General features: G+C 39.2%; 1 protein-coding gene across 1 annotated transcript in view; it reads left to right on the top strand.

Moving 5' to 3' along the window:
- Positions 1-5,384: 5,384 nt before the first annotated feature.
- rad23aa (RAD23 homolog A, nucleotide excision repair protein a) overlaps positions 5,385-16,166 on the top strand; it is a gene marked incomplete in the record, with an annotated part of 12,507 nt that continues 1,725 nt past the window's right edge. The window contains 8 exon segments of the mRNA XM_024272732.2: positions 5,385-5,649; positions 6,281-6,442; positions 6,555-6,745; positions 12,506-12,549; positions 13,920-14,047; positions 14,553-14,640; positions 15,479-15,609; positions 15,790-15,951. Of these exon segments, the coding sequence (XP_024128500.1) occupies positions 5,584-5,649; positions 6,281-6,442; positions 6,555-6,745; positions 12,506-12,549; positions 13,920-14,047; positions 14,553-14,640; positions 15,479-15,609; positions 15,790-15,951 (972 nt within the window).

Raw genomic sequence — 16,166 nt, 5'->3', positions numbered from 1 at the left:
AGTTGGGTTAGGGTTAGGGTTAGGGTTAGGGTTAGGGTTGCTCAAAAGATCCTCAGGAAATTTCACACTCAGCTTAAGTCTACAACAAAGATTTTGTTGACCTTTGACCTCAGGAAGGGACTGCCATCTTCAATAAAACAATCCTCTTTAGTACCAGCTACAAATTTAAGCTCAATCTATCACCTCCTAACTCTTCAAATATCACTAGGAGGCTATTTGGAAAAAAAAACGTTGGTTTTAAAGATTTGTCGATTTTGAACGGCGTTCGCGTGGCGAGCTTGTAAAAGTGCTGTTTCCCTTTTGCGTGCACATCTTTCTCCTAAATATTTTGAAAATTCAATATATGAATCCCTGGTTCAAGCTGAACCAAACAATATGACATACAATATGAACATGTTACAAATGTGGGCGTGGTTAACAAAAAACCTCTGTTGCTAAGGAGATCCAAAAGTTTACTTTAGCCGTTTTTTCTAATAATCACATCGAAATGTTCGTCATCCCCGGGCGACAAAAAAATAAAATGGTTACTATGAAGATAAAACCAATTTAACCACTTAAATTGGGAAAAAAAAGGTTTATAATGAATTTGCCAAGTATGAGAGGGGTGGGTGGATCCACGCCAATCATGGATTTAATAATGATCATTCTTCCAGTTATTTTTACTCTTACTCAGGCTATGTGTTTTATGTAAAACACTTTGAGGTGTTCTATAAATAAAGTTGAATTTGAATGACTGTTCACTTCTCTGTAAACAGCTGAGCTGAAACCACACGAAGCGTCAAACGCCATAAACAACCGTGGTCTGCAGCATTCAGGAGGTCGGGATCCCCTTGTTGGGATATCTTCATTTTAAGCAGGAAAAACTGCATTCATGGCTTCGTGGACCAGAGTTCCCATGTTTGTTAATGCGGCTCGTCTTCATAAAATATGCTGACTGGTTGTTAATCTTTAATAGTTCTGTCCTGAAGAATTAACCCAGTTGAGCACACATTCAGGGCACACGCCCTTCCATTCACACTTTACATTTATTCTGAAGTCACCTTTGCACAAATGTCTTAACCCTTTAACTCCCATATGTCTCACAAAGCTTAAATGTGGACGGTAAGAAGGAAAATGGAGCATAAACAAGGAGGGGCAGAAAGAAGGGGAGCGACAGGGAGGCTCCCGGCGAGGAGCGATGGATCGAGGGTAATTCAATGCAAAATTCATGGCTGGGAGGTTTGACCGGCCGCCGCAGACGGCGCTGAATGCTGCATTGTGTGAGTATGTGTGGGCATCTGTAATGTCACGGGCTATCAGTGAAACGGCAAACAAATCAGGCTTCCAGTGTTGTGTTTATGACAAGCAAAAACGAAACATGCCACCGACGCCTCATTGTGAAGTCGGCTGTTGTCTCCTCATTACCAATAAACAAATGAAGCACATAAACAAACAAAACAAAGTGTGAATTGGCAAATCTACTCTGAGGTGCAGTGGAAGTCTGCATGGTGTGATGCTGCCCCCTGCTGGATGGAGTTTATCCTGAAGGTTTTTCTTTCACGATTTAGGTCTGAAGTGCTCTCAATATCATTTTTGATATTTTATATATATATTTTTACTAAAAGTTGTGTTCATTCTCACTTTTTATGTACAGCAAAAGATGAGAAACTGTGAAAAAAATGTAGAATTTGTTGTGTGATTTGGGAATAATTTGCTATGTCTCGGGATAACATGATGGCAGGAGCTTTAATGATATTCCTAAAAGAAAAGAGAAACATAAAAATTAAGACCTTATGAACAGCACCAATTTCCCCACATTCCTTAACCCTTTAACACCTGAGGCATCACTGGTGACGCTTAAGCACAAAATCTTTATTGTACAGTAAATTTTCACCCGTTAACACAATAATATCCAGTAGATTCTGAAGGAGAAAAGCGGCGAATTTCGCCGCTTTTCTCCTTCAGAATCTACTGGATATTAATGTGTTAATGGTTAAAAAGTTACAGTGGAGAAAGGTAATTTCTCCTCTCCGGTTAAGTGGTAACCTTTGAACAGATGAGGGCTTAAAACCACAAGATGTTCGACTTGTCAGACCTAGACCCTTCCTGCCCCTTTGCTGCCCTCTCCTGGTTCATTTTTCCATGTGTTTGTTCCTTTATTGGTCCTATTGCTGATAAATTCAGGTCTGCTGGTAATTTCTAGATTTGCTCACACTGACCTCAATCAACACAAGTGGTTTCACACACTTCAAATTCATATTTACTGATAGCTTTGCACCCAGTAGATGTCCTAGAGAGCTAATGAAGCTTCAATAAGATTTGTACTGGATTAGAAGAATTAGATGAAAGGCTTCAGTGCTTCGGGCCTCGTCTTTGACACGTGCTCTACACAGAGAGCAAATATTATAGCAAAAATAGCTTCCATGGTACTTTAAACCAAGTTTATTTGGTTGTTTGTATACATTTAACATTTCACAACCTTTAAATGATACTCTACATCAACCAAAATAAATTGGCTGAAGCATCATGATTATCAAAGCCCATCCAAAAAATATAACTTACACAGAAACAAAACTTAACATCAAGTTGGCAACTATGCCACAAACATAAAAAAACAAAATTGTTAACCAAACACATGTTCATAAGTTCATAGACATATGCATACATACTATATACACAGATACATACATAATTACATACATATTTACTCAAAAAAATTAAATTTCACTAGTATTGATCATTTTTTTATCATTAGTATTAACTAATGTACTTAAAGAATTCCAAAGTGTTTTATCAAAAACAGAAGGACATCTCCATTTTACATTTTTCTTGCCCAGAAGGTTTCAAACATAAAATTACTTCTTTAATTATAATGTTTCTCTTTTCTTTTAAAAAACGACTGCACTCTCAAGGGAAATCTATTTTGAAAGCACCAAAAGAAATTTCAAACATTCTTACATGCACAATATCTACAAATTTTAATGTATTAGATTTTTTAAACAGCACATTAGTGGACTCCAGAAAACCAACTTTATTTATTTATCTAATTGCTCTTTTTTGAAGTTTGATTATTGGATCAATATTTGCTCTCTATATATTTCCCCAAATTTCTCTACAACACTGGAAGTATGGAGTAATTAAGGTTGAATATAAAATATGCAAGCATTTTATACTCAGTGTTGTTTTGTTTATATGAATTATACCTATGGATTCAGATGTTTTGTTTTTTATATATTCAACATGTGGCTTCCAATTGAGCTGGTGGTCAATAATGACTCAAAGGAACTTTGTTACTTGAACATGTTCAATTTCTATTCCATCAAAATGAAGTTTTATATTTTCCTTTGTTTTATCTGTACAAAAAAACGTAAATTTTATTTTCTTTACATTTAAAAATAACTTGTTAGTCTAAAACCATTTTTTCATTTAATGAACTCCCTTTCTATTTCCATAATTAATTGAAAAATATCTTGACCTGAACAATATAAATTTGTATCATCTGCAAAAATAACAAGCTCTAACTTTTTTTAATACCTTAACAATATCATTTAATTAAAGTATAAACAATTTTGGTCCCAAAACAGAGCCTTGGGGAATTCCACATATTATTATGATTTGTTCCTTTACTGTGCCATCAATTTCAACATATTAAAGTCTTTTATTTAAATAGCTTTGCAACCAATTTTTAACCACCCCTCTAGTGCCGTAGTGCTCACATTTTTGCAACAGAAGTGAATGATTAATTGTATTAAATGCTTTGCTGAAATCAATACAAACACCTATGACATTCTCTTTCTTATCAATAGCTGTTGAAATATTTTCTGTGAAATCCACCGCTGAAAAATATGTTGACCTATCATCCTGAAAGCCATACTGCCGTTCATTTAATATGCTATGCTTTTCAACAAAATTGTTAAGTGGTTTAGAAAACAGTTTTCTAGTATTTTTCAAAACTGAGATAACAGTGAGACCGGTCTGTAATTCCTCATCACCTTTTGTCACCATCTCGATGAATCAAAATCACTTTAGCAAGTTTCTGTCTGGAAATATCCCTGTTGATAAAGACGTGTATATGGGGGGCTTAATTCTACAATCGATGACATTTACAAACCAAAAGAAGAAAAAGATCTGCAAAGGGAATATGAAGATGAAGGTGGCGTTTGCTGTCAGGGAGGAAAATCTTTCCAAAGAACTCCAGGCAGAAGAGGGCCGCCTTTTAGCAGAAGAAGTGGATGTTCTCCGCCTGCAGAAGACCTCTCTGCAGCACAACACCAACAATCATGACATTTCACAGAAAGAACTGGAAGATCTGAGGGTTTCTTATGAAGAACTCAGCAGCAAATACAAAGCTGACATTTCTACAGACAGAACAGAGAAACACTAAGACAAGAGCTGGATCAGGAAAAAAAAATTCACTCAGAAGAACATTTGAAGACTGTGGAACTTGTTACCAGGATTTAGGGTTTTTGTGGGTTGGGTTTTTACTGTGTATGTTTTTTGTTTTTAAATGTAAAGCGCAACGTTGCAAAAAGTATGAGAAGCGCTTTTTATAAATAAAGTGTGATTGATTGATTGATTGATTGATTGATTGATTGATTGATTGATTGATTGATTGATTGATTGATTGATTGATTGATTGATTGATTGATGTGGTTGTTTAAACACAAGTCTATGCGGTCAGTGTGAACGTACCCTTAAAAGCATGTTCAAAAAACTAGATTTTAGCGCATTCTTCACCGCTCCACATATGTCTGATATATGAAACTTTTTTGGGGGATGAAAAACATATAAAGAAATTAAGCTTAAAATTGCAATTCTGAGTATTTCTTTATTTAAATCTTTATTTAAATCATCATGAGTGACATGAATGACATGAATGCTGTTAAAAAAAGGTCAACCTCCCCTGCTCCATTCGTATGCATCCATTTGTAGACAAATAGATTGATATACGTCTTTTTTTTTCTTGTTCGAGTTGGCAGTACAGCTGGATAGTTCCAATATTGCCTGCCATTTTTGTTGCACTGATAACATTAGGTTGGGGTTGTGAGGGGCGCAGTAACAGATAGGGGATGGGAAGAGGAGATGGGGTTGCTCCGCTCCTATGTTCCCGCCCACAACTCAGAGGTGAACTTCTAATGAACTCCTGTCGTTTTCCACAAACTATGTCTAAAACAACACTTTTTTATTTTATTTTGGCTAAAAACAATGGTATAATCATGACTAAAAGACCATTTACAACAATTTAAAATATTATTGGAGTGGATCTCTCAGGCACTTAAAATTATTTAAATGTATCAAAGACTAACTAAGGATTTGAATTTGTTATAAATGTTAAAGAGTGTTACTTTCTGAACTAGAATGTGCTTGTGTGTTGCTTGCTTTAGAGCTCCTCGCCCTCTCGCGGTTTCTCGCGATATCTCACAGCCTCCAAGCAGGAGCGCCTCTAACTTGTCACCAAAGATGGCGATTTGCTGAGTGCTCATGGATACACACATTTCTCGGCTAGTTGTTATCTTACTCAAACCGCGAACCTCTGATACAGACTAACTTTTTTCTTTTTTGTGCGCCGCTCTTTCTCCCGTTTGAAGCACACCTGACGCCGCCATGCAGATCACGCTGAAAACGCTGCAGCAGCAGACGATTCAGATTGAAATAGACCCCGAACAAACGGTGAGTGGCTAACAGCTAACAGGTTAGCTTCCAGAACCGGAGTTGTGTTTTAGCTTCGCGTGCGCACCCGACAGCTTCTAATAGCTCACACAGTTAAGGAAAACTAACTTTTATGACATAAAGTTATTATACGAATTATATGCACTTTTTAACCCGCATAAAAATGCTGAAAAATTAAAATACGCCTGTTATTTTACGAGCTAAAGCTAGCTCGCTAAGCTAGGTTTCAAGCTAATGTTGCTAAAATTAACAGAGTCATTGGGCCGCCAACTGAAAGCTGCTTGTCAATAGTTGAAGTTGGTGCCAGAGGGATGCTGTGACCTTTTTATTTGTGAATGGATGAGGCAGAACCACCAACATGTGTGAACTAAAGACGCACTCTACGCTGGTGACATGAATGATGCGCGTGCTAATGCTCATGACACTGCCAATCACGACTAGCTCCTGATAGCTCAGCTCAGGAAGCCAACATGGACTGGCTTTGCTTCTCCCGCTTACATTTTTATAAAGCAAAATGAACGTTGATGTTAAAAATTTAACTTTTGCAGAATCAGGGGAAGAGGATGGGAGAATGAGTGCTGGTGTGTGGGTTTCAAGTGTTTCAGACCATGCTTGCTCTCTTCTGTGCCAGGTCAAGGCCTTGAAGGAGAAGATAGAGGCTGAACGAGGAAAAGACAACTTTCCTGTATCTGGGCAGAAGCTGATATACGCCGGAAAAATCTTGCAAGACGACACGCCAATCAAAGACTACAAAATTGATGAGAAGAATTTTGTTGTGGTGATGGTTTCCAAGGTGAGACTGTGGGCAGCTCTTATTTTGGTACATCCTCTTACTTGAAGGACACACTCTGAGCAGCAAACTCCAGCTTTACGTACTTTTTACATTTGTTTTGTGAACATATTAGGTTAAGCCTGCAGCCACAACCTCGGCCCCGGAAGCCCCCAAGCCCCCTGCACAGGACTCTGGCTCCACATCAACAGCTGCCCCGCCTTCAAATCCCCCTGCAGCCCCGACCCCTGCAGCTGTCCCTATTCCTCCTGAGGAGGTCAAACAGGAGCAAAGTGCCGAAGCCACAGAACCACAACAGCCTGCCAGGTAACGTGTGCATGTGCCGGTGCGCTCGCTGGTAGTAAAGTGGAAGAACTCACTTTAATGTGAGCAGTTTTAATGATGACTCAGCATTTACTCAGCAGGATGGAATGAGTTTTGTGGATGAAGTCCAAAGAAAGTCTGACTTTTTGTTTAGAAATATGCAATCTGAGTGTAAAAAAAGATGTTGGAATATTGGATTTAGACAAACTGCCTTCTTACAGGCGTGTTCTGGTATGGCATCTGCATTGTGCTTACAGACAGTGACGTCACATTATTGATCACAAGATTGATGTAATATTCATAACTTTAATCATTTTTTGTTCAAATTGTTGAAATCGTTTTTCCAGAACCAAACACCAGTCTAATTTTTTTTATCTAAAAAAAACCCAACACTTTTACTTTGAAAGTTTATGCACTTCTGCTGACAACATCCCCATTCAGTTTGTTTAGTTTATACCAGGGGTCACCAACCTTTCTGGAACTGAGGGCTACTTCATGGGTACTGAGTCAACGAAGGGCTACCAGTTTGAAATAACACATTTGCTTAGTTTGCCTTTAGTTCTACAGTATATTAATGAATAATGATCCTCCTCTATGTGAAGACTCTGATTTCTCACCATAATTATCAACAATGACAACAAGCTAGAAAAAATATCAATATTCAGCCCTTTATTTCTCTTAGTAATTGTTAAATTTTCAGATGATCACTTACATTTCATGGAAAAATGTCCCATTTTTACTATGTTGCACGATGTTTATCAATCAATTTAAACAAATCTTGTCATATTTTGAGCTAATGACCAAATCTGCAGCATATTTAACAAAATGACTTCTTCATTTCACGAACACTCTTTTAAATTGAACACAATTCCACATTGTGCCTCTTTGCCGTAGCCACACTCGCCCCGCAAAGCTGCATTTCCATTGACGCAGAAATTTTGCAAATGGGATTTTTGATAATAAGTTCTCTTAATGGAAACACCAAAACGTTTTTGCGCTTAGAGGAGGTGGTTTTTGGGGTGAATTGAAATAGACATTTTTTGCAAAACTGCAATGGAAACACTTTTCTTAATTAAATGTGGTTCTTAGTAGAAAGTGTCTGTCCTGAGCGGCGCAGTGGGTGTCATGAGTGACTCCACTGCGTCACCTCATTAGAAGTTGCGTTCACATGGAATAGAACAGCGCCTCTGTAAAATCACCAAGATTTCCTCATCACTTCATCTGCAGCTGCACTTTTGCAGCTGCAGAAGACGCAGAAATCTTCTTTGATTATGAGGATGAGTGCTAGTGCTGTGACAAAAACCTGAATGGATCTTGTCGTATTTTTCAAACAAAAAAAGGTCCAGCTGCTTACTTTTTAGAATGTTTTTTTTTTAAATATAGCTGAACATGATTCTCACGTCCATCTGAGACTCGATAGACAAGCTGTTCTGCATGTGTGCCACACTACTGTGACGTCACCCAAAAATGTTCTCCCTATTAGTGATTAAAAAAAAATCATACTTGTTCTCATCAATCACCGTGTTTTAGTGACTTAGTGTGAGTTGGTTTGTCTTTATTTGCAAAATTATGATTTAATGGAAACAGTGTCATTGCGAAACAGTTTTTTTCTCTCAACATTTCTAGAATTTTGATAGTTTTACGCATATGTGTAATAGAACACAGAGGAGCTCCTTCCTCACATTGGTTGTTAAAATGATACGTTTTCTTTTTTCTGCCATGTTTTCTGGGTAAGAAACTGCATTCCGCGTCCATCTGTGCTGCGCCCGCTTCCTTACACTCCACTGACACTGGTTTTGTCGAGCGCACTTTACCTATCTTTGAGCTGGAGTAGGTCCGAAGTCACCTAAACTTATCTAAAGTTCATGTATAATAACATGTTTTTAAGATATTTTAGTTTTTTTTAATCTACGTAAATGCAAATGTGATCTAAAAAGAATAGCAAGAGAATACAATTGAATTTTAAACGCAGCTCAAAAGTCAGTTGTACTATTTTTAGAAGAACCCTGTGGGCGACTTGTGTGGTCCTTGGGGGCGACCTGGTGCCCGCGGGCACCGTGTTGGTGACCCCTGGTTTATACAGTCAAATTTCAAAAATATTCTGCAAATTTAGAGTAATAATTATCAGGGATGTCTCGTTTAGGTTTTTTTGGCCCTGACTTGATTCAGAGGATCTGCTGATACGAGTCTCGATCTGATATGTTTGTAACACAAAATGATCAAATTTAATAAACAATTCCTTTGTGTTTCCCTTTTATTCACTGTATTTTATCACTTAACCTGTAAACGGAGCACTTGTGTGAAGTAGCTTGAGGAATCAAGCTAAAATACTGCAACTATCAACTAGAAAAATGGTTAACTAGTAAAAATTGATAAAGAGTAAATAAGTAATTTGTAAAAAATGAAAATCATTATTGTGTAAATATGATGAGCTTTCATGGCTAGCTCATATCAATGTAACCACTTATTTGTTTAGGTTTTTTTTTAATGCGGACCTCTCCACATGATCTCCAGCAGTATATGTTGTCTGGAGTACGTTGCTGCTGGAAGCTCCTCTTTATTGCTGAAAAGTAAACCAGTGAAAAGAAATGCATACTGCCACCTACTGCACAGCGTATGCATGAGATGGTGGCGTCTACTCTTTTAGACGGATGGTTGTGGGCGATCAGAGCTCCCGTCTGGACTATGTGAACATTTGTGTGCTGGGACAGATGGTGAGCAGTGAAGAAGACATGCTGGGTTCAGGAAAACATGGTCCCATGATCACCTTTTATTATGTGTTAATCAGTACTCGTTATAGAGAGATAAACAGTTTATTGCTTCATTTTATGAGAAAGAGACTCGGGGACTCTGATTTTGGCTGTACATGCACTAATGTCCACTCAGCTGTTCTCTACCTGCTGCTTTATCATCAGATTGTGTGAATGTGTGTCTTTGTGTTACCTTAAAGATGTTGCACAGCTAAATGAAACTTGCTGGTTAGATTCTAGGTGATGTGTGGTTTGGGTTTCGGAGGATGCACCAGCAGTTTTTAGTCAGAATTTCTGCCAGTTTGGTTAGATTAAAAGAGAGATGTGGCCTCTGCAAAAAGGATTTGTTTATGTGATGCTTTAAATCACGTGTCAAAGTCGATCCGGCCCTCCAGATCATTTTATTTTATTATTAATGGCCTGATGTTATCTTGCGCTTATTTCTAACTTGTATAATTTTGACAAAATATATTTTCACAGATTTAAAATAATGAAAGTTATTTAAGCTTTAAGTTGATTTATTCTGATATAATATTCCTGCATTTTTATTATTCATAATAACGTTTAAAAAGTTTGTTTTTAAAGTTTTAAAAATTGGCATTCTGCTAACTTTATGGACTAGTTTGGCATTTACTAAGATTTTTTAGGCTATTTTGGAGTTTAGCAAATATTTCAGCTACATACTAGCTGTTTTGACTAAACAAGTTTTTTTTTTTAAGTTTCTAATTTGCCATTTAACTAATATTTTTGCTGGCCATCAGCTTCAGCATTTTTTAGTGGCCAAATTCAGCTTACAGCATTCACACTAGCATTATCACAGGTAATGCTATATATCTAGTTCATAATTATGTTAAAAAAGTTACGGTTTTAAAGTTCCCAAAATGTTTTAGTGTTCAGTAAATGTTTACCCTGTTCAGCCTGCGACCTAAGGTGTGTTTCCGATTTTGGCCTCTTGTGTGTCTTCTCTACGGCTAAAGAAAAAAGGTTAGATGTCACTACAGAGCTTCAATCTATTCAACTAAAAACTACCAACCAGGCCAGAAACTTGGGTGTAGTGATAGACACAGACCTAAATTTTGATAAACACATTAAGGCAGTCACTAAATCAGCCTATTATCATCTCAAAAATATCTCAAGGATTAAAGATCTGATGTCTAAGCAGGACCTGGAGAAACTAGTGCATGCTTTCATCTTTAGTCGACTTGATTACTGTAACAGTGTTTTTACAGGACTACCAAAAAAATCCATCAGGAAACTGCAGCTTATTCAGAACTCTGCTGCTCGGGTTCTCACAAGGACCAAGAAAGTAGACCACATCAGTCCAGTTCTGAGGTCTTTACACTGGTTACCTGTCTGTCAGAGGATAGACTTCAAAGTTCTGTTACTGGTTTATAAAGCTATGAATGGTTTAGCACCAAAATACATGACTGACCTCCTGACCCAGTATGTACCAGCCAGACCTCTCTGGTCATCAGGATCCGGTCTTTTATCAGTTCCTAGAGTCAGAACTAAACATGGAGAAGCTGCATTCAGCTTCTATGCACCACAGATCTGGAACAGACTTCCAGAAAACATTAGATCTGCTGAAACACTCAGTGTATTTAAATCCAGGTCAAAGACTCACCTGTTCTCATTTACTTTTGATTAATATGTATTCAAAAGTTTACATCTGCACTGTTTATCTATTCTTGTTTTAAATTAAAATCTTTTTACTTTCTTTTAATTTTATTTTAATGATCGCACGTTTACTATTTCTTTTGATTCTTTCTTTTAATGTTTTATGTAAAGCACTTTGAATTGTCTCTGTACATGAAATGTCCTATACAAATGAACTTGCCTTACCTCTATGTTTTAAGGCAGTAAAACTCCACACTACACACTTTGTCTGCTTTTCGTAGACAAACGTGAACTTTTTCACACTTTTCTCTGTTGTTTAAACTCTCAAGGTTCAAACCTTCATAGAAAAATACCCTAGCGCTCTAAAGTTTGGAGGTCACTCAGACAGTTATGTATTTTCCATGTGAAGTTGCACTTTTATTTACTGTATGAGTTGTACAATGAATAGAAAATATAGTTAGGACAGGCGTCAGGCCCTGTTCCAGCATCTTTTCAGTTGTTCTGCAGCAAATGTTCTTCTGTTTGATCCAAACACCTCAAACTTTGATTCGTCTGTCCATAAAAACATTATTCCAATATTCCTCTCTCCAATATCTGTATCTTCTCCCTGTAATATGCTTTGTCTTTTGTTAGCCAGTTTTAGATTTGGCTTTTTCTTCCCTCTTCCCTAAAGGCCAGCATCTTTCACTGTAGATGTTGACAATGAGTTTTGTGGGTACTTTTAACCCTTGTGCTATTTTATGGGGTCCAGGTGACCCAAACCTTATATTGACGAGTTATTTGTGCCATGACAACGGTGGACAGGGTGTTGTCTGCCTCAGACATCAGTGAAAATTAAAAAGTCATTGGGAAAAAAAGTTCAGCGCGCTGTCTTGTGGGGTCCAGATGACCCCTCTCCCACCGTCAACATAGCTAGGATAGCACAAGGTCAAATGAAGCTGCCACTTGAGGACCTGTGAGGTGTCTATTTTTCAAACTGGAGACTAATTTTCATTTTTTTTTTCTAATGTGCTTATCATCTGGCTTAGTTTTGCAGCGGGCCTCTCACTTCTTTTTCTACTCTGGTTAGAGCCTGTTTGTGCTGTTCTCTAATGAGATTAGCATATACTATTGATGGAAATCTTAAGTTTCTTTGCGATTTTTCTCATGGAATCAAATGTTAGCCTTCTGACACAATTAACAAAAACATTTTACCATTAGAACACTGGAGTGACAGTTTGTGGAAATGGGCCTGTATTAACAGATGTAGACCAAAAACCAGACATTTTCATCTAGAAAGGACGTTTTTTTTAAATCATTTACAACAGGGTATCAAACTCAATCCCACCAAAACTAAATTTAAGTTGAAGGATTCCAATAAACCTGGATTTTAAAATTCTTTTCTTGTCTTTTGTAGCTCCAGCGGTGGGAATCAGGGCCTGGACGCCTCTTCAGCGTTGGGTATGTGACGCTCGCCTCTGAACCCTCACTCAATGATGTAAACGTTATGCTCCACCTGCTGTTGCTGCTCTCATCAATCAGGGACTTTTCAACATGCAGTGCAACACAAATCCTTCCTATAATTAGACGGTGACAAAAGCGAGCTGGCTCTTGTTGTGGTTGTGAGAGAGAGACATGGGGAGTTATGGGTGGAAGTTATGAGCACATCTGCTGTATGCAGAGGAGATGTGAGCTCAGAGACCGGAATCCATTTCTCAACAATCAGTAAAGTGTCAGAGAACGTCTTTTGTCAAAGGGGAAGGACGACGTCGAATGGGGAAGCACGACGTCGAATGGGGAAGCACGACGTCGAATGGGGAAGCACGACATCGAATGGGGAAGCACGACGTCGAATGGGGAAGCACGACGTCGAATGGGGAAGCACGACGTCGAATGGCAAAGCACGACGACAAAAGGCGAAGCACGACGACAAAAGGCGAAGCACGGCGACAAAAGGCGAAGCACGGCGACAAAAGGCGAGGCACGGCGACAAAAGGCAAAGCACGACGACGAAAGGCGAAGCACGGCGACGAAAGGCGAAGCACGACGACGAATGGCGAAGCACGACGACATAGGCCGAAAAACAACAACAAAAGCCAAAGCACGGTGACGATTGGCGAAGCACGCCGAGAAAAGGCGAAGCACGACGACATAGGCCGAAAAACAAAAACAAAAGCCAAAGCACGACGACGAATGGCGAACCACAACGACAAAAGCCACAACACAACGGAAATGAATTACTGATTTATTTATTTTTTTTAGTTCATTTTCAAGCTATCGCCGCTGCTTGTAACTTTTATCATTAAACTGAGACGGTTAATGTTCAAAGAGAACTGGGGGGGGTCTTTTTGTTATTCTTTTTAACTGACTTTTGCATTCCTTTTATTATTGTCTTGATTTGAAATATCGCGGCCGCTTGAGACTTGATTGAAACTTAAAAATTGTGAAATATTTCCATTGTGCTGTGGCTTTTGTCATCATGCTACTGCTTTTGTCGTCGTGTTTTTTGCATTTATGTGAGCCGTGTCCGCCACTGTATATATTTGCGTAATGGGAACACCACAATTTTGGAAAAACTTGTATTTTACATTATTATTTTGATTGTACTTCATGTTTCATAGTTTCTCAGACTTTGAGTTTGACTTTGTCCAACTTCTTTTGTGGATAATCATCTCTATGCGTCTGTCTAGCTTCCTGGAAGCTTTCTGTCGTCTCGCTCTCTGAAACTCTACCATGTCTTCATTTGACCCAGAGAACTGGCCGTATGGATCACTGTAGCTCAGGCTTTCAGGAAGCAAACGCAGAGGTTTGATTCCTCGTCTGTGTTTCAGTGACTGGAGCGGAGTACGAGGCCATGCTGACGGAGATCATGTCTATGGGATATGAAAGGGAGCGCGTGGTGGCGGCGCTGCGGGCCAGCTTCAACAACCCGCACAGAGCTGTGGAGTACCTCCTGACTGTACGTATGCCGCAGCAGCATCCGCCTGCTGGACGGGACGCTGCCTCTGAGCTCCCAGTTAGGCCGGGCACCAGCATTACTGCAGACGCACGCTGTCAGATCCTTAACTCTTTTACAACGGAGATGCAGGCACCTAAATAACTGGCGCTCTTTAAACTAATGAAACTGTTTTTATGTAATTAACGTGAATTAGCTGATTCTGACGCAGAGAAAAGCAGCATGTATCCACCCGTAAGGACAGTTAGGACTAAAGCTTTAAACTAAATCAGCTGGAATCATGAAAATTAACTATTGTAGCAGCATCAACCATCTGATTAGATTGAACTTGTCATTCTAAATGCTTCAAAAAAGGCTGTCATTGTTCTTGAAGGATTCCCGCCCACTGCAGGTCACTGTGCTCATTCTGTTTTAGTTCTTTGAACTTTGGTATCCAGAATCAAACATCCTCTACTCTCACGTAGAGCTAAGGATGTGTTCGTTCACACTCGTTTTTCCGTGTTTCCAGGGTATTCCCAACAGCCCCGTTCAAGAGAGCAACCCTCCAGTGCAGCCCCCCACCTCCGGATCCACAGACCCCCCATCTCTAGCAGAAGGTAGGGGACACGGTTTTCCTTCTGGTCCCCACTTTTCTAGACCACAATGAATTGCATTCGAACTATCTGTCATTTGGGGAAAAAAATGTGTAAATTAGCTTTATGGACACTCAAAGTTTTCATCCTTGGAACACAGTTTATTCATGAAGTCTTCAAAATATCTCCATATTTATTAGGTTTTTACTTTGCCAAACAGGTGATGTCATCTGTGGTGTTTATAAAAAAAAGTGGACCATGTATCTGAGTTACTGAATCCAGGGCACTAGATTGTCCTGAATTATATGAGTTTTAATGGGTTATGGTCCAGGGAGTAGCGAGGGGATTTCAAAATATTTGTTGCTCTGTGTTTTTATTTTGTGTGCAATCAATGTTTTCAATGGGATTAATGCGCAATTAAAAAGTCATCCTTTATAAACATGATGGAGTTGATGGATCTAGAAAAAATATTTGAGTCAAAGACTCGAGAATGAATTAGATCCCAAACTGTCACGTTATGTATCACGTTTGTTTCCAATAAAAACAGAACTTTTTGTTACAGTTTCCTCTGAATCCCTAACATCCCTCTTCTATCATCATTTCATCTATTTCCAAAGTGTTTCCAGTGATGTTTTAATTATGATGATGTGGTTTTTAGGCAAAAGTTTTAAAGCTTCTCTCCTCTAGAACACGTGTCAGAGGACCTTTACTTTGACACGTGTTCTTTAAGGAGACACTTCCAAAGTGATCCAAAAGATTTCTTGATCATTTTAGGTTGTTCAGCCTCTGGGATTTTTTCCCCTCTGAATGAAACTTCTGAAAGACAGACTACTTATGACGTCTTCTGTTGTTTTCTCATCAGGAGAGAACCCGCTCGCGTTCCTGCGGACCCAGCCTCAGTTCCTGCACATGAGACAGGCCATCCAGCAGAACCCCGCCCTGCTGCCCACTCTCCTCCAGCAGCTGGGCCGCGAGAACCCCCAGCTGCTACAGGTGAGTCCCAGGACTCCAGAGCACCTCCCTCTGTTAGTTTTAGGGCTTAGTTTGAAGAGCAAGAACAAAAAAAAACGACTTACAAATTAGTTGTCGGCCATTTTAATAGTTGACATAGTTGCGACTAATCGACTAATGGTGGCAGCCCTAGTTTGTTTACAGCTGTTTGTTTATCTGCAGCAAATCAGCCAACACCAGGAGCTGTTCATTCAGATGCTGAACGAGCCAGTGGGGGAGGGCGGAGACCCCCCAGAGGTGGGTGAGATGGGGGCAGCGGGCGAGGAGGGAGCGCCCGTCAACTACATCCAGGTGACGCCTCAGGAGAAGGAAGCCATAGAGAGGGTGAGTCAGAGGCGTGGGCGGGGCTTATGCTTCTTTGGGGAGCACTTATGGGGTCAAATGAGGATCAGCTTCAAGTGAACGAAAAAACAGATTGAAAACTTAATAGACATTTTGACTGAAAAAAAATGTGAATACCGTATATCTTCCAATAGTAGCCCCGGCGTTTATTCCAATAATTTGGCAGCCGGCCCGGCCTTTATAAGAGACAGGCGTTT

Source organism: Oryzias melastigma, linkage group LG8 (genome assembly GCF_002922805.2).
Source record: "Oryzias melastigma strain HK-1 linkage group LG8, ASM292280v2, whole genome shotgun sequence".
In the NCBI taxonomy this organism is placed as follows: domain Eukaryota; kingdom Metazoa; phylum Chordata; class Actinopteri; order Beloniformes; family Adrianichthyidae; genus Oryzias; species Oryzias melastigma.
The sequence above is the reverse complement of the archived record's forward strand: the minus strand, read 5'-3'. Positions and strand labels throughout refer to the sequence as shown.